The sequence below is a fragment of the Diuraphis noxia genome, unplaced genomic scaffold (assembly GCF_037042655.1).
Source record: "Diuraphis noxia isolate RWA-SAM2 unplaced genomic scaffold, SU_Dnox_SAM2 contig0003, whole genome shotgun sequence".
Classification (NCBI taxonomy): domain Eukaryota; kingdom Metazoa; phylum Arthropoda; class Insecta; order Hemiptera; family Aphididae; genus Diuraphis; species Diuraphis noxia.
In genome coordinates, this window is record NW_028301713.1 from 79902141 (window position 1) to 79921925 (window position 19785).

At 27.3% G+C, this 19785-nt stretch overlaps 2 protein-coding genes across 2 annotated transcripts in view; both read right to left on the reverse strand.

The window, feature by feature from the left end:
- LOC107162685 (neuropeptide CCHamide-2 receptor-like) overlaps positions 1 to 19785 on the reverse strand; it is a 131760-nt gene that overhangs the window by 78510 nt on the left and 33465 nt on the right. The gene's annotated exons all lie outside the window — the stretch shown is intronic.
- LOC149057831 (uncharacterized) lies at positions 2489 to 4755 on the reverse strand. The gene is made up of 4 exons (XM_089223500.1): positions 4695 to 4755; positions 4498 to 4652; positions 4163 to 4351; positions 2489 to 3931 (listed from the first exon to the last, which is right to left on the reverse strand). The coding sequence occupies exons 1-4, from the start codon at positions 4753 to 4755 to the stop codon at positions 2489 to 2491; spliced, it is 1848 nt and encodes a 615-aa protein (XP_089079626.1).

A 19785-nucleotide genomic window follows, 5' to 3' on the forward strand; every position in this document is an offset into this window, starting at 1 on the left:
CTGATTAATTTCTATATAATATTATACCTTAGCTTCTTGCAAGTAATCTCTTTAGATTGTGTGATTTTTTTTATGTCATCCCACAAATTATGAGTATTCTACACTAATTTAAAACACCATAATGTTCAATAAATTAAGACGCTTAGACATGCGACGATAAATTACACTATAATAATTAAGTATTATACGGCAGTGTAACCATTAGAAAAATGTAATACAAATCATTTGAGTATTACTGAAACGTTTTTAAATCACTTTGAATTCCTTATTTATTTTTTTTTGACGTAGACACGAATTAAAACGTTTCGAGCATTTAAATTCAATCGATAATTCAATACATTGTTCATACTGAATATAACGTATAATACAATTTATTGATTGTGTGTTAAGTTTCCAATTTTTACCTTAATTTATAGTTTGTTTATCCCGATTACTTAGAAAAATATTAAGAATTTTTGCCCCCCCCCCCCCTAAAGTACCAACTAGATTCACTTTCTGATCGAACAATGTACTGAAGTCGAAAATCGAAACATCGAAACATTTTTAATGCTCCAAAACGTGATAACATACACAAAAAAAAATAAATAATCATAACACACATTATAGTAAGATCAATACATTCATCGCTTTGCTCAGAATCTAAAATATAATTGATTTAAATATTAGTAATGAATAATTCAAATGAGTTAAAAAGTAGTGTAAAACTAAGAACTTGTAACCATATCGTAACCTTAAGCAGGTGTAAGTATATAGTATAATGGTATGCCAATTGAGTCGCAAGTCATGCCTACACGATGTAACATATTGTTAGAACGCGACCAAAATAATAACTTTTTACATCAGCGTGTTTTTTTTTTTTTTTTTTTTTTTTTTTTTATTGAAAAGAGGCTTCAACAGCTGAGGTTATTAGCCTTGTAAGTATTACATAGTGAGTGTTACATTAATTTTGAATTATAAAATACAAGTTGTAACATATAAATATTTTTGAGTCATATAACATTTTTCATAGTGTACATGTTGATAATAATGATTTATAAGTTATTTATAATATTAATTTTTGTGAGGAAATTTAATATTTTTGTGCTGTTGTCTTCATTTAGTGCTTCTTCTAGGTTGCCTGGTATCGATAGTGTGTTTCGTATGTTTTGGAATGATGGGCAGTCTTGGATGATATGCTGTATGGATAGGTTTTCATGGCATTCTTTGCAAATAGGTGGTGTGTCTTTACTTATTAGGAAAGCATGTGTCAGAAAAGAATGTCCAATTCTTAGTCTGGTTAGAGCAACTTCGTGTCGTCTGCTTAGGTTTTGCGGGATGTGCCACTTTTTTGTGCATTTTTTAATCTTTTTAAGTTTATTGGAAGGTGGAACGGAATCCCAGTGGCTTTGCCATACCATGTTTGTTTTTTGTCTAATTGATAGTATTATATCATTAACTGGGATGTCAGTGATTGTAGGGAGGGCGATTGTTTTGGTTGCTTTATCTGCTGACATGTCGGCCATTTCATTACCGGCAATACCCATATGTGATGGAACCCACATAAATTCATTTTTTTTGTTGTAAGGAATAATTCGTTTTGGATGTTTTGAGTTATTTCATGGGACGAAAATGGATTTTGGAGAGCCAGGAGAGCACTAAGAGAGTCGCTAATTATGAGTACCTATGCAGTTATTTGAGATTGTCAGCTTTATTAGTTTGATTGCCTCTAATATGGCGTAATTTTCTGCAGAGAGATTGCTGCTTTCTGGAGGGAGTTTATGTAAGATTTTGGTTTCATCCATGATGATTGCAAAGCCTGTTCCATGGGTGGATTTGGAACCATCGGTGTAAATTTGCAAGAAATTATGATATTTGTTTTGGATAATTTCTTTAAAATGGGACGTGATAATTATTGGGTTTGTTTCGTGTTTATTGTACATTGTTAATTCAGTGTTGAGTTGAATTTTCCAATTCCAAGGTGGACATTTTGGGAATGTTATTTTATTTTTGACAGATGTGTGGATTTTGAATTTGTTGCATAAGAGGGAGAAGGTGTCATGTATGGATGAAATTTGTTTTCTGATCATGTGGTTGGATTTGTATTTTGGTTGATAAACGTGTGGTTGTATCCTATATGATTAGGCGTGCTTCTCCTTTTGATGCCATAGTTAAGTATATCTTTTTCTCTAAGGAGTTTAAGGGGTAATTCTCCGGCGTAACATAGAATGCTGTCGATGGGGCTTGTTCTGAATGCACCTATTGATATACGAATTCCCTCATTGTGGATTGGATCTAATATCTTGAGTAGATTTTCACTGGCTGTGCTATAAATAATTGACCCATAATTTATTTGTGACAGTATTAGGGATTTATATATGTTTAGAAAGCATTTGGTGTCAGCCCTCCAAGTGTGGTGAGAAAGTGTTTTCATTATGTTCATTTTGGTTTTACAAGAGCTTTTGAGTTTTTTGAGATGGTGAGTCCATTTTAGTTTGTGATAAAAGATAATTCATAATATGCGTAGTGATTTACAAAAGGGTATTTCGGAGTCTTTAAGGAATAATTTGTGATTCCCTATCGTACGAGTGTGAAAATATATACATTGGCTTTTCCCTGGGGAGAATTTGAAGCCAGTCTTATTATTTGACCAGCTTTGGAGAGTGTTGAGTGCTTGTTGCAATATTTCCACTGTGGTTTTAATGTCTTGTACGCTGCAATAAATATGGCAGTCATCTGCAAATAATAGATGTTTTGTAGGTTTAGGTATTTCTTTGAATATATTATTGAGGGCTAGCAGAAACATTGTTACACTGATTACTTGGGGGAGGCCATTTTCAGTTAGGTAGCTGTTTGATAGTTTATTGTGGGCTTTGACTTGTATTGTACGATTATTTAGAAAATTTTGGAGGAACTGGAACATTTTACCATTTATTCCACATTCTTGGATGATTTTAAGGACTCTATTTCGCCATACCATATCATAAGCTTTTTCCAGGTCTAAGGCTATTAATATTAGGTGTTGATTCTGGTTTTTGGCGTTAGTTATGTCCGTATGTAAAGAAGAAAGAGTGTCATGGGTTGAATGGTTACGGCGAAATCCACATTGTTCATTTGCTATTATGTTAGATGTCTCCAAGTACCAAACGAAGCGTTTGTTTACCATTTTTTCCATTGTTTTACTTAGCGTATTGATGAGGGATATGGGCCTATAGTTAGCGGTGTCAAATTTGTTCTTATTCGGTTTTGGGATCGGTATAACGATTGCGTTGCGCCATTGATCTGGGTATACGCCTTTATCCCATATTCTGTTATAAATTTTAAGCAGAGTTTCGTGGCCTAATTTTGGAAGATTTTGAATGAAAGAATATAAAGAATATGGTATCCCGTCTGGACCTGGACTTTTACTTTTGCATTTTGATAGAGCGTTGTGTAGTTCTGTTATATTGAAGGGTTGATTGAGCGTGTTTTCTTGTTGATGGAAATTGAGTTCGAGGTCCCTTTTAATATTTGCTTCTGTTTTTTGTTTGAAATTTATAAATTCATATTCGTAGTTTGAGTTGCAGCTATTTTTAGTGAAGTGATGGGCAAATGCCTCGGATATGTCCGTGGGGGATGATAGTGGGATACCATTATGGTTTAAATTGAAGGGTAATGATTGGTGAGTTATTCCTTTGATGACTTTGATTTTGTTCCACATGTCCGTTGGAGATGTGCTTGAGTTTATTGAATTTGTGTATTTTTGCCAAGATTCGGTTTTACTTTTTTTTGTGATATATTTTGCTTGTGCTCGAAGTTTCTTGAGTATTATGTGGTCATCGATAGATTTGGTCTTTTTAAATTTGTTTAATGATTTTTTGTAGGCTCTAATAGCTGACTTACATTCCTTGTTCCACCATGGAACTGTTTTCTTTTGTTTTGTGATATTTATTTTGCCAATAGTTAGCTTAGCAGCCTTTAATATAATGTTAGAAAAATTGTCGATCGTTGAGTTTATTTCGGTTTGGTTGGATGAATTTCTTAGGTTAATTGGGTGATCAATGAGATCTTGGCTTATGATGTCTCGGTAAAGTTCCCAATTTGGGTTTTTTAAGTTCTAGCGGTCGAGTGAAGGGGTTGGAGGTGATTGTTCAAGGATTTTTATGGAAATTGGCCAGTGGTCGCTACTGCTATACTCATTTAATACGTTCCATTCTGTTTTAGGGGCAAAAGAACTATTTGTTATTGTGAGAACTATAGCTGAAAAAGAGTTATGGGATGCATTGTGACGGGTGTAATCTCCAGTGTTTAATAAAATTAGGTGTTCGCTTTCTATGAATTTTCCATGGTTTTGCCTATTTGGTCTGTGTGATGAGATCCCCACATTTGATTGCGGCTGTTAAAATCACCGAGAAAAATAAAAGGTTTAGGCAATTGTTTGATGATATCATTGAGATCGTTTAGTGTTAAATTGGTACTGTCCGGTAGGTAGATATTACAAATGCATAAGGGAGTTTTTAGGCGTATAGAGACAGCTATAACTTCAAGTGGGGGTTGAATGTGTATTTCCGTGCTTTCGACGAGATCAGAGATAAAAATCGCGACTCCACCGCTGGCTCGAAGGTTTGTTTGACGATTTTTGAGGAATCCGTTGTATCCTCGTATGGGGAAGGTGGTGTCAGGTCTTAGGTTAGTCTCTTAAAAACAGAAGGCTATAGGTTGGATGACAGTTTTGGCACGGTGGATTTCAGTATAGTGTTTTGTTAGTCCATTTATATTCCATTGGATAATAGAGTCCATGATTAAATTTTATAAAAGGTATAGAAAAGATTTGAGTGATTTTTTGGCGCGTGTGTTTTATTAGGTGTTTAAATTTAAATTGCACTTTATTGGAGAGGTTGGGTTTGGAAAAGCAAATTTGAAAGCTTTGTCAGTCGTGTTTTAATTGATCTATCTTTTATTATATGTCGAATTCGATCAAGCAAGTCCATTAGAGTAGGTATGTTTGTATTTGCATTTTCAATAAGTGTGTATATGTGTATATTCATGGCTTTATTATTGAAATTGTTTAAGATATATTTGAATTGGAGATAAGTGACTGGTAGAGGGTCATTGGCCGTGAAGAATTCTATGATTGGTTTGAGCCCTTCATCCAGCTTTGTATCTATGCTCTCAAGTTGTAGTAGGTAAGGTACTATTTTTGGTTTTGTTTAGGGTAGATGAATTAGAACGATTTGGTGTGAAATTTCTGGGCATATTGCCCGTTTGGTTTCTATTCATTGCGTGAATATGTGACGGTTGGGCGTTATATTAATTAAAACATTATTACCTTTCCAATCGGCGACGTGAATGTTGTGCTATCGAAAGCTATAAAACGTAAATTGCGATAAACACACGTGTTGCACGGTCGGGTGTCGAACACGAACTTACTGCAGCATGTTTTTATTTCATTATCTTTTATAAATTCAACATATTTATTTTACACCGAAAACAAATAGGTATATTATGATTTATGATGTTATTATAATAAATATTTATAACATATATTTATTTTGTAACTATAATATTGTTTAAGGCTTAAAAATGAATATAATATAACTCTATAACTCAGACATCTACAAATGTGGAGTTATTATAAGTTTAAAAATAGTGATCAATCATTTTACTCAAACCTCTGATTAAAAATCTATTCAATATTACATAAATGTAATATATCCAAGTTTTTTAATGGCTTAAAATTTAAATATTTTAAATAATGTTAGTTATAACTAATGTGTTAAGATATTTTAAACGTATCCTTAACTATATTGTTTACTATTTACCTTAAAAAATCTTTGAAATTAAGTTCATAAACTTCATAAAAATGTGTTGAGTTTTTTATTATCATTAATATTATTATTCATAAATAGTTATGTTTGAACATTTTGAAGTGTAATATGAGGAATCCAGATTAAATAACGCATTCAAATAAAAATCAACTTACTTTTTGATGAAACATTATACACAAAATCACAAAGAAATCTCCAAGACACATTACAGAATATTTGAATGAGAATATTATTTTTAATTTTGCGCAGTTTATCTTTCGTCATGAAATAAATTACCATTTTCCAAACCATGTAATACTTATACCGAATAAACAATATTTTAATATAATATACTTGTGTATAATATATGCGTAACGAGGCCCTGTGATGGTAGTTGGTATTTGGGTTGGCGGAAGGTTGTGTCTCGTGTGTGTTAGAATTCAGGATTTTCAAGTAGGTACAGAATACAATCGAATAAAGTACATGTTAAACATAATGTATATTGTGCATTTAATGTTCATATGTTATTACTAAAGACTGGATTTTGAATATAATGCATGTTCATATTTTTATAAGCAATTACATGCAGTAAATGGATTTTCATCAATCATACTTGAATAAATAATATTACGAATTTTTATTTTGCATATCTTGGTATAAGTACTAATATTTTCCAAAAACCGCATGTTTTTGCATAATTCGTATACACTTAAATATTTTGATTTCATTTGATAATTGCATCCAGAATAATTATACATAGATTTATTCCACAACACAAAAATTGAAAATAGGTATTTAAAAAAACTGTAGTATTACGTTTCCTATTATTATTATTGTTTATTACTTATTAGTTAGGACTGCTTAGTAGGTAGAATATTCATTGCATACTAGCTGGATTTCCTACCGTATATTTTTATATTATCTAGTTCATCTAACATTATCGACTTATCGTCAATAATACTGAACACAGGCTGATATAGATTGACGACTGTAATTCGAAGCGTACATTCGGCAATATTATAGTCAACGATCAACGTGTTATAAAAACGTGTTCGTTTTACATAACATTGTTTATGTTTGCTACTTTACAATGCCAAAGCGTCCAAGTTTTCAAAATTACCATCACTTAGAAAATATACTGAACCATATAACAAATCAGATGAGTTTTTCAAAACCTCAATTAATAATTCAGTTTTTACTTTTTTATCAGCATTTGAATAGAGTAGTTGTAATAGAAAAAATAGTTTCAAATCGAACAATTCACATGAAAATATTCTCAAACTCTGACTTCTAAACAAACATTCGTTAACCAACAGTCTAACCAAAATTAGGTAAAAATCAATCAGTATTTTACAAAAACTTTGTTCAGCTTTGATTGCATCTAACATACCATGCATAAATTACAAAATGTTGATTTCTTTTTTGGAAAAATATACTCATCTACATATACCCAATGAAAGTACTTTAGGAAGAATTATGTAATCAAATGTTACACAGATGTTTTAAAAAAAATACCAAACACAGGAAGTTAATTCATATATTTTTGTATTGATGAAACTACTGATTCACGAGGCAAATATGTTGCGAACTTTATTGTTGTAAAATTAAATCACCATATCAAAATCGTTTATTTTAGCATCAGAAGTTCTTAAAATAAAATAAAAAGCGGGTAAGTGGATGTCGCTCTGCTGTACATTAGGTGGTGGGGTGGACCTCTGACTAGGGTAGGTTAGATTTGAATGCAATGATAGATATCATGGTTAGGTTATGTGGCTATGCATTTCTTTTAATTTTCAACTGCTATTGTCAAAATATTTTAGGCACCTTGTATTAAATTTTCAAATCTTAGATATAAAAGGAAAATTTTTTATGAATTTCTAGGATAAAATAATTTACGAATTTTCGTGATTTTTACGTATGTTGTCAAAATTAAAATTTGAATGCATGTAAAAAAAAATTGTGCCTATATATTTCTTTTTTTTTTCAACTGCTATTATAAAATATATTATGAGCCTTGTATTAAATTCTCAAATCTTAGATTTAAAAAGAAAAACTTTTATAAATTTTTATCTAAGATAATTTGAATATTGCCGTAATTTTTTACGTATTTAGTCAAAATTTGAATTTTTAAATGCTTAAAAAAAAATTTGTGACTATATATTTATTTTATTTTTCAACTGCTATTTTAAAAATATGTTAGGAGCCTTGTATTAAATTTTCAAATCTTAGATCTAAAAAGAAAAATATCTATGAATTTCTATCTAAGATAATTTGAACATTGCCGTAATTTTTACGTATTAAGTCAATATTTGAACTTCAAATGCTAATAAAAAAAAATTGTGCCTATGTATTCTTATAATTTTTTAATCACTATAATAATAACTTATGAGGAACTTTGTATTAAATTTTCAAGTATTTTTATATGGTCAAAAAATTTTTATCAACACTTCAAAAAAAATTTTTAAGAAAAATTGAAAATTTCAGTTGTCTATAAATATCTCAAAAAAGTCAAAATATTTTTATAATTAAATCATGTAAAGAAAATGCCAATCTAAATGACTGGTAAAATTAAGAATCAAAACCCTTTATTTAAACTACTTAAACGTACACACATAACAAAAACTGTTTTCTTTTCTCCCTCTTTATTTTTAGTAAAATAAATTGTCTCCCTGATTGAACCTCTCCGTTTTTAAATTAGTAAAATACGAGAAAATCTAATATTAATTTTTTTTTTTTATAGGGATGGAAAAACGAAAAAAACAATACCCGTAATGACTCCACCGAAGGACCCCCAGAAAATAACATTTCAAATTCTACAAGGTGTAACATAAACCATGGGCTCTATAAAAATATTAACGTCATAACAAATAATAACATAACAAAAAATAATGATCACATAACATATAATATAATTAATAATAATTATAATTATAACAATAGTCACACCTCTTAAATCTTATAAAATGTTATAATTTTTTGTAAAAAATACAATTTTTTAAAACTTTTTTTGTAAAAATGCGTTATAATCTAATACCCATAAACGTATAAGTTATGATATATTTAATAACACTTATAAATATAATATAATATAATAATATAAAATATTAATTTTTGTATTCATAGATAATTAAGATGTCATATTTGTGGTTTAAAAATATTGACACGATTATTTTAGGTGGGTTACCCTGGCACCCCAGTGTTCGAATTTTTTATTATTTTTTTTACCATTAATTGTACTATAATTTGTACCAATTTGTACCGTAAATTTCAGAATTTGTACCAAAGTATTTCCCCCGGAAAAATCGATTTTCCGCCGGAGCGCCAAACGTCATCTTTAATCATTTTTATCATCATAATATAATATAATTTTGTAATTTTTTTTTCATCATAAGTATTTTGATTTTATAACTTTACAATAAATAAATAGCTATAATAATCAAAAATTATTTTGAATATTTTATGGTTTCTAAATGGATATTTGAAAATTTTAAAGCACATATTTTAAAATTTTAAATGCTTATAAATCCGGTCTTTAATTATTTATTACACTATATACCATCTGAATCAACACGTACAAAAAACCTACGAAACCGTAACGAACGTTTTAGGGCTATTAAATAATAAATAATAAAAAATTATACAAATAATAATATATCCATCATCCACCATAAAACTTCGTCCATGGAAATATAACGCGACAATTTTGTATTATTACAATATTATATTTTTATAACCTGCCGATTTTTTTTTCACGAGTTCGTACTCATTGCAAACGATACCGCACTCGACTTACACATAGCTAATAACTACCAGTGCTGACAAAATATCCAAATAATGATAGGTACTGGATAGGTAGGTGCGAAGTATTATGAGGTTATTATGTAGTAAGTTTTAAATGAAATTAACTAATTATCACAACTCTTTCTGTAGCAATAATAGCTATAATATTATTAGTATCATTTCTTTTCCTATAAAGGCTGTATTCACTTAAATTTTTAAAGGAACTCACGCTAACACAACCATAACATAAACTATAATATAAAACATTTATATATTTATAGAAGAGATAGCCATATTGTTTTGCATCTACTGCTAAATAGAGACTGTATATTATTGTTCGTCTCTATGATTTTGCAACCCGTTATCACGAGAGATGCGAATTTTCATCTAATTTATTGATAAAAATATAAAATTCGTTTGATATATTATAAAGAATTAATTAATTTCCATTCCTAAAAGATACCGACGGAATTATGCAGTACAGTACGTTATAGTTTATGCTTTTAAGTATGATAGGGATGATATAATAATATTACATTGGACAGCATACAGTATTTATGAAAATAATATAAATTATACCTATCATAAACACAAAAATGTCTAAAAAAAATTCAGTCATGTTGAAGTTTCAATTAAACTGTTAATTAATAGACAGTTATAACTTTCCGTTTTATAAAAAAACAAAAATAAACAAGAGTTGAAAAAATAATATAGTATATTATATATAAAATATTTTTATTTCTTGTGTAAAAGGAGATCGAATTTTTAGTCTTGTTTTTATTATGTATCATGTATATATTATGGTCAACCGATCACCTCGAGTCTGAAACGCGTACTACGTCACACGAATTGAAACTACTACGTAATATAAAGCGTGTATCATATTTGTGTCGGTAGGTAGCTATCTATATTATTGAAATGGCTGTCCCGGAGACGGCAATATCGACTGAAATTTAGTGTGTCCCGGACAGTGGCTAAGAGTAGGTACTATGTAATATAATACACGAGTGCGTATAAACATATTATTACGACGCAGTTACCGATTGCATGTACCATATATCATAATATACCTATACGTTATACGCACTAAATGCATTGGGTTTGATAATATACGTGAACTGTCGCAAACTGGTACGGCCGGTACAGGTCTCTAGGAAGACGGCTACCGTGGTGTATGCAATAATAGCATTACGTGCACCGTGGTGTACTATTTATAATATATATATACATATATTCTAGGGAACAGAGGGACGTTCCGGATTTTCAGAAAACCGTGACACTGACAAGTGGACCCGTATTTGTTGTACGTTTCCCGCGGCCATCTCGGTTTCGATCGGTTTTCCCGATATTTTCATCACCAGCGCGAGATACCGAGATAGGAATTGATAGAGGGTTGGGGAGAGCGAGAGAGATAGTGAGAGATAGACAGACAAGGGGTTAGGTTGGATATTCAAGTACATACTGCATAGTCTCATCTCCCACGATGAAGGTATATGGTCAAATCCCTTAAGTGTACAATGGACCTAGCTATATATTATATTTACCTATATAATATATTTCGCGTAAATCTTTGCCCAACAAATGACAAGGCTAGTATCTATCTAATAAAATGAGCCACACGCTAAACGCGTATAATATACGATATACCTATAGCCATATAAGTATTTTTCATAGAATATAGATATTTGTTATAGGTACTTACAAGGAATGAAAAGGAAAAATCAATTATTATTGTGGTGATTGTAGAAAAAATATTTTATCGTTATGAAAATAGTATACATCGATAAGATGAAAGTATAAATATATATTTTTTGTGATTCTGTACAATAACAGATAAAAAAAAAAAATGATTTTTTATGAATTTGGTGAGCTGAAAACGGGGTAAATTATTTTTTTATATTTGGATATTTAATTTTCATCAAATTTATTATTTATTGCAAAATAATTTTAGTAAAATTTTAGGTTAGCTAACATTATATATTCTCACGGAAACTTATGTTATTCAGTCCATCGAAAGATATTGGAATACTTAAAATCATTCCTGTTAAATAATACACACAATGGTAATTTTTACTACGGATAAATCGTATATTTTTAAATCAGAAAAAAATTATATTAATAACAACATATTTGTAAATTTATCATAAAAACTTTTAATTAATGAACATTAAACAATGTTTAAAAAATATCAAATTGTAAACTACGTAGATATGCATTTTAAATTTGAGTAATTAATTCACATAATTCCATCGTTCCCAATATTTAAATACTAATAATTTATTATTATTTTTTGGCTCAAGTATTTACGATCCAAAATTCACCAACCTAAATTACATTGTATACAATAACTAATAAAACATACATACCTATATATTGACTGGAAATTGGTCACAATACCACATCAATATAGCTTTGAATTAAATTATACGTTATATCGTCCAGTATAGGAAGTCGAAGCACAATTCAAATATGTACCTATCGATTACGTTACGTATTGTGAAAAATTTTCCAATTGTCTTTTGTTTATTTTTTCGCGCTCAACGTTCATATAATCACAGAATTCAGATACAGTGATGAATGTCGTCACGTCTTACACGTTTCTACTCAGCTGCAACATTATTGTTTTAAATTGTTCTCATTCTATTCGGCGATCAATCGTTTACTGTCAACCCGCGAAAATCGAGTAAATACGTTTTCAATATTCTAAATGGCCTGTCATTATGTTAATTGTAAGGAATTTTGTTTGGGGCTTAAGTAGGTGTAGGTAAGTACCTATAAAGCAATCGAAACATAATTTGGTCCTACACATTCACGTACTTTCCCCCATAGTAGATTGTAAGATTTTAATAGTTATAAATATACCTACATTACTTATATTTTATCCAAATAATAATGAAATCTAATTTTGAACTGAACTAAAGTACTGGATTTAATTATTTTAGACTAATTATAGTATAATATGTACGCTTACAATAATTTACTACATTTTGGTTTTTTTTTTTCAAAAAATTTAATAATATGATATAATAAGACGTAAATAATATTTACAAAAATAATTTATTTAGTGTAATATGTGCTTGTCACCATGTTATCTTATGCGTAACTGACTAGAAAATCTGCTTACATTCAAAAATAAAACAACATTAAATAATTAATATTAGAAAAAAAATTGCCTAGAATTATGAAGTAGGGTCTTCACCTTTTCTTCGTGCCGTCCAATCCATTATACTTGTACCCCACCACCATATTTCCTATTGTATAAATGTTATCACATATTACAGCTATATGTATATATTCTTATTTGTTCTAATAAAAATGTTATAATTCCAAGAATATTTTTTTAAAATAACAGTAAAACATAACATAAGAATTAAGAAGTAAATTAGCGAGCTCTGCTAGATTTTTGTAAAATTATTTTTATATTTTTTGTAAAATCGTTTCTCATTCAGTCTGAAAATGGGAATAATATAGTCTCTTTATTTATATATTAACATCCAAATTCAATGATTTATCATTGCATTAAAATCATAGATATCATTATTTAGTAATTTACTAATTTATGACTGTTTTCGCATTAATTTAACGACTCTAAGGTATTTTCGTTTGTTTAAGGAATTCACTGAAATAATTACTCATATATTTCAATATTTGATGTTAATAAGAAACAAAGTTTTAGTTACGCGTCAAATAGTATTATTAACATAACGCGTTGCGTCGTATGGGTACGACTTTAATAAATAGAATTTCATGTTAAACTAGGTTGTTAAAAACAAAGGTGGGTTTAAACAAGAACCTAAAATATATATCAAAAGCATTTAGTGAAAGTTCAATTTTCATTATAAATTAATTACAAAAGTGAATATATTCATAATAGACACTAGCGTGACAGTAACATTGTGTCCATTATAACCATTAAATAACGAATCTTCATCAAAAAACAAAGAATGTTACAGGAGGATAGATTTTTAAAAATCAAACATAGAAATTATAGTTTTAAAATATTTTAAGTATTGGATTTTTAACGATAGGTACATTAGATAATTATTTTCATTACAATTTTTATGGCTTATCTACTTAGAAAAAACAAATTTATTACTTATTGTACGACAACGCATTTAAAATTTTCCCGAAGCCATAATTCTGGATATGGTAACATAATCTTTAGAAATGACATCAATTGACGTCAATAACTTGTTAGTTTAGAACAAAACTTTTCGTTCGCAGATTATAAATTCAACATACTCCTTTTGAAGGTAGGTACAACTATTTACTATTAGTTGATAAATTAATTAGAAGACACAATTTCGTTTAGGATAGTCTATAGAAACAAAATATGTATTGCTTACATCAGTGCAACTTAAATGTTGATAAATATATTATAATCAAATGATATATATTTATAAATATATCTAATTGATCAATTCACCTAAAAAGTATTTACTTACATTTATTTTTAATAAAAACAAATTACGAGAAAAATTTCTTATCAAGTATTTTAATTTTTTTTAAGCATCTATTAAACATAAATTCATTATTTACTGATGAAAATAAGGTTTAACATGATCGTTTAACATATTATTGGGGTTGGTTTTGAAAATCGTTATTCAAATTTCAACTAAACGTGAATTAAAATTATAATTAAGTTTGAAGAGAGTTGAATGACATTTAATTTATTTAAAACAAAATTATATATAAGAATGGAAATAACAATAAAAAATGATTTGTTTCAAGTGTTTGGTGATATTCGTGTGTTTCTCTTTTACGCCATAACAACATTAATATTGTTATTATTAGGTGCTTTAATTATATTTTAACTTTATAAGTATATTAATATATTTACTGCTTTAGTGCTTTATATACCATACACATTATACAAACATAGGTTCAATCAGTTGTATTCGTTTAATAATTCCATTATATACCTACACGTACATGCAGCGCATGTCTAACCTGGCTCAATATTGTTTACCGTACCAAAGGGGCTTGTAAAGGATTTAATGACTGGATTAAGTTATATTTACATGGTACACCATGCTTCGCCCTTTTTTAATACCCATTTACAGCTCTTTAATTTGGTTATAGAAATTCTGGCATAGCTATATTTTTATGAAATAATACAAATATATACTAATTATCTAGCTTTATATAATATTATTTATAATAATTCGTGATAATCTAATCAATTTGAGAATTATATCAAGAATTAAATTAATTACAATTCACCTAAGTAATCAAATCACCAATATTTTCTAAAAACTAAGATTTTTTTTGCAAATAATTTTGAAAATATTTTTACACAATATGTTGAGTTATAATATATAGGTGTATAGAATTTTTGATTATTATTCATATTTTTTTTTAATAATAGCTGATGAAGAAAAAATTGAATATGTAATACAAGGTTTATCGTAAATTGTTGAAAGTTGAAATTAAAAAAAAAAAATGAGCTTAAATCCACAATATTTATGAGCGTTTGAATTTTTAAATTTTTTTAAATATTTGTAAAAATTACAAAAAATAGCAAATAACTTTAAGTTAGAAGTAATTCAAAAAAATTTTCTTTTTATACCTAAGATTTGAAAATTTAAAACAATATTCCCCATATTTAACAAAAAAGTTTATGAAAACTCAAATTTATTTCTTACGAACATTTGAAACTAGAAATTAGATATTCACCCGTAAAATGTAAGTTAACAAATTCTCATATAAATCTTATTTTTAAGAGATTATTGAAATTTTTATTTTATAATTTCTTTACTTGTTAAAATTTTATTCTGACTCAATTTGAGTTATTTATAGAGTTGAAATTTGAATTTTTTTTAGTTTTTATTCTGTCAATGTAAATAACTGTTTATTCTTTCGGTTAAACAGCTAGGCAATTTAATACATACTAGGCTCCTTATAAGTAGTTATTACAGCAGTTTAAAAATTTGAATGATCTTGAGGTTAGATTACAACTTTTATTAAAAGTAGGTATTTAAAGTTGAAATTATTCATCATAATTTCGAAAATTTGATAGTTATTTTTTAATTAAAAATGTATTTATTTTTAGAATAAAGAATTTAAAATTTAAAATGAGTATTCGCTCATAAATAGTTCATGCTGTAAAAAAAAAAATTTAAAAATTTACAAACACAGTTGTTTTTTACAGATATTTTTTGTTCAAATTAGGACGAAATTATTTATTAAAATTTAGAATAATGTTTTTAGTTATTTTCTTGTATTTTAAAATTTGCGTACTAACTTGTACGTTTAAGAGAAGGTTAATTTATATTTTATACACACAGTGGTATTTTAAAATGTAATTTCAAATGAAATGGATGGATCCCCCCATGACCTTTTTTTCCTACATATACTTTATTTGAACAATGGAAAAATAATAATGTTAAAATATTTTAATATTTTTTTTTTTTTTTAAATAATTTAACTGGTCAGTATTTGGCTTCAGCTAAACTTGAAAGTATGCACTAATTTATGAATATATTATGTGTTGAGTTTGATTAAAATGAATAAAATAAAAATTGTTTAAATTGTATTTAAATTAAGCAAAAATTCTTTCAGAATCGACTGCTCTAAATTTTATGGCTGAGGTAGATTAATTGTTACTGTCCATACAATTATTATTGGAATATTGGAATAGATAGAGTATATTAATTTAGAAAATATAATTAGAAAATGTCAGATATTTTGGATATTAATAAATCTATCAAATGCATAACAAATAAGAAATAGGCGAATCGGGCAAATATATTTTCTGAGGATCGACGATTCAAATTATTATAGACTTAAAATAGTGTCCCTGTACATAATTAATTTATCAAAAAGGTTTCTTGTTCAAAAAAATATTTTAAAAGGTACCAAAGTAATATTTAAATTATTTATCGTTATTAAATACTATTTATAAAAATTATTAAATTTGGACTCTGTCTACGTTATCAATGTATAATATTTTTCGGCAACATTGATTTTCAAAAATTTGTCTTCAAATGTACATTTCACTTGTATATTTGTATCTTGACACTGATTTCTAAACAGTAATTATTGTAGAGTGAAAAGTCTAGCAATCAAAACCGAATTTAACAAATAAACATCTTACGATAGCTATAGATGCTCTGGGACTATGTGATTTCTCAATATTTCCAAATGTTCATAAATTACTTAAAATACTATGTAACTTAACAGTATTAAACACTCGAAAGAATGTTTTCATGTCTTAAAATTCTGAAAACATACTTAAGGAGTACAATGTCTAAATTAAAAATAAATAGTTATTTTTCGACCTTAAAGTTAGTATAAATCTATTTATGTATTTACTTTTTAGACTTGACTAAATGGATTTACTCAATTACATAATTATTAATTCACTGAGAAGTTTCTATTACGCCCGAAGAAATTATTAACATTATATCACATAAATCAAGGAAAATAGACATTATATTGTAGATTAACACATTTTGTAGAAAAAAATAAAAATAATTTTGTTGTTAAAAAAAATTGATAGTGTTTTAGTGCAGGTATATACTATATATTTACCCTCTTCTTCCTCACAATGAACATTCATGTATACGCAAGGTACATTTATAATTTGATAGATTTGCTTTCTAATATAAATACTGTGACTTAAGAAAAAATAAATTGCTAAACGCCAGCTACTGAAAACCTTTAACGCTATCATGTCTAAGTATAATGTCAATAATGGTCGAGAACTAGATTTTCGATTAAGACAAATGTTTGTGTTTTTTTTCCTCCCGGTCGTATAAACGATAAATCAAACCAATGGACAAAGAAAAAAAAATAGTAAAAACACATAACAAAATTATATTGCGAAATTAACTTTAGGTTTAATCATGATATTAAATTATTTTTATTGTTTTGTCGGGTTACTGGATTTTAAAACATTACAATTTATATAATAATAGTATATTATGTTAATATAATTATTATAAGAGCATATCACTTTATTATTATGCTGTTAATAAATAAATTATATTAATTCATAATATACATACAAATCATATTCCATTGTATTTGGATTTATGTAATCTATAAATGCCTAAAATACACTTTTCAATACAATAAAATAAAATTAATGGTTACAATTTTGAGTAATCCTTATGATTCGGTACCTATCGATAATACAAAAATAATAATTTTTAACTCTTATACATTCATATTATTTGGTACAATATTTTATTTTATTTTATTTCGCGATTATTCAATAAAACAATCACGCCCTCTCCTACTAGCAAACTAAAATCCTAGCTAAAACCCTAACCTTAAGTGCCTCCAATGGGCGGTTTCTTATTTCCAGCCTCTCAAAAGCCATATCACCTCCATCACATGCACTTATTGTAAAACAACATTTACAGATTGTGTATATTTAAATAAACGTTAAAAAAAAAAAAATCAATAAAACAATATGTATTTGTTTATTTCTTTAAATTATAATTAAAAAAAAAAAACATCTACAATTTAAAAAAAATGTTTGCTTCTTATTAACTTCAAATTATGTTTATTGCTGAATCTTTTATATTTTGGATTAATTTTTAACACGAAATTAGTATTGTTAAAATACATGTTGCGTAACTAGCTGATGAATAATCTTTGTGATACACTGATACCAATACAATATACGAAATCATATCAGGTAAGAATAACTAAATCAATTTTTTGCGTAAAAAAAATAGTCAACGGGATTTTCTTTCAGTTAAATTCTTAAAGTGTCGTCATCATATCCTTATTTAAGTATTTATACAAAATTGGAACACAAATTATATTTTTAATGATCAAAATAAACTTAATTAGAACAGTGTTAAGTAATAAGAATATGCTTTCTAAATGTTTATTAAACATGAAAATCTCATTTATAGTTTTTCTTTTAGATGTTCATAAAAGATAATATAACTTACTGAAAATTATTTAATTTAGTTATTCTCGTACATTTTAATAACTTTTATTAATATTTTATTACTTTAATTAGTTTAATTTGATATGAATATTGAATATTACATAATCATTTGAAAATTGTATCGTAACAACCGAATCATAAAATATATAATATACATATCTACGAAAAGAAATAAGAAGCATTAATATTATTATTTTAGTTTCTAAGCTAAGTGATGAATATATTAAATTACAATTTTTTATTTTGTGTGTTTAATATGTTACGTATGTGGTTGTATTAGTCTATTATAATTATTAATAAACGATAACAGTAGAGAAGTAGTATTGGTCACTCAGAGCCTCGTCTGCTGTCATTTTAAACGAGGAGGAGTGAATGTTTTTTTGTAACTGGCATCACCTTTTTGGAACAATGAAAATATTTTTCAACTTAAATAATTTTTCTTTTTTGAAATAGTAAATAATGATTTTGATTAAAAATTCTTAAATAAATTTTATATTTTATCATTTATGTTTTTATTTTGATCTTTTAATTTTCCGTATCACAGTGTTGAGTTACTCAACATTTGTGGATTATTATTTTTTGAAACCAAAACTGATTTTAGCTCAATTTTTTTTTTCAGAACTAATCCATTTTTATAACTAAAATCAAAAATTTAATTAAAAAAATTAGATTATTTATTGGAAAATTTCTTGAAAAATAATGTGATATTGCAACAAATAAAAAAAGTTACAATTGGTTTACTTTACATTTGAAAAGATGCACTTTTTTCTGCAGTATAAGGATTTTCACAAAAATACGTCATACATAAATAACTAACAATAATTGCAATATTGGAATAATAATAGTTTTTAAAGTTAGACACATAATTTCATCTCTTTATGTGAAATCTAAAATAATGTTCATACCAAGTGAAATAATTTCATATTTACTTAGTGAACTACATTGTACACTATAAACTACAGTAGGTAATTGTTTAATTATGATAAAATGGCATTACCTACATGATTTGTGTTATTTTAATGTGATTTTGAAAGGATACACAATTCAGATAATATAAATATAAGCATAAATTCCAAATATAGAAATTTTCCTCGCTCCAATCATCTCATTGTATGATATAGAGGTGTATTATCATTATACTCGTATATTTGGAAGTTATCATAAATAATCGCACTTAAATATACATTACAATGTGGTGCATAATATTCACTAAAGTGTTTTTAGAATAGTTGTTTAAATTTTATTGAAACAAAATGTTATGAATATTCAAGTTATGATGTTTTTGTTGGATATAACAATAGTTATAAAATTAATACCTGTAAATATTTTTAATTA

Excerpts from the sequence above, each read along its gene's own strand:
- LOC149057831 (XM_089223500.1), bottom strand. The coding sequence starts at position 4,755 with ATGGACTCTATTATCCAATGGAATATAAATGGACTAACAAAACACTAT. Across the intron at positions 4,352-4,497 it reads ACATTCAACCCCCACTTGAA|CCGCAATCAAATGTGGGGAT; the intron begins GTTATAGCTGTC and ends TGATTTTAACAG. Across the intron at positions 3,932-4,162 it reads CCCCTAAAACAGAATGGAAC|GCTGCTAAGCTAACTATTGG; the intron begins GTATTAAATGAG and ends ATTATATTAAAG.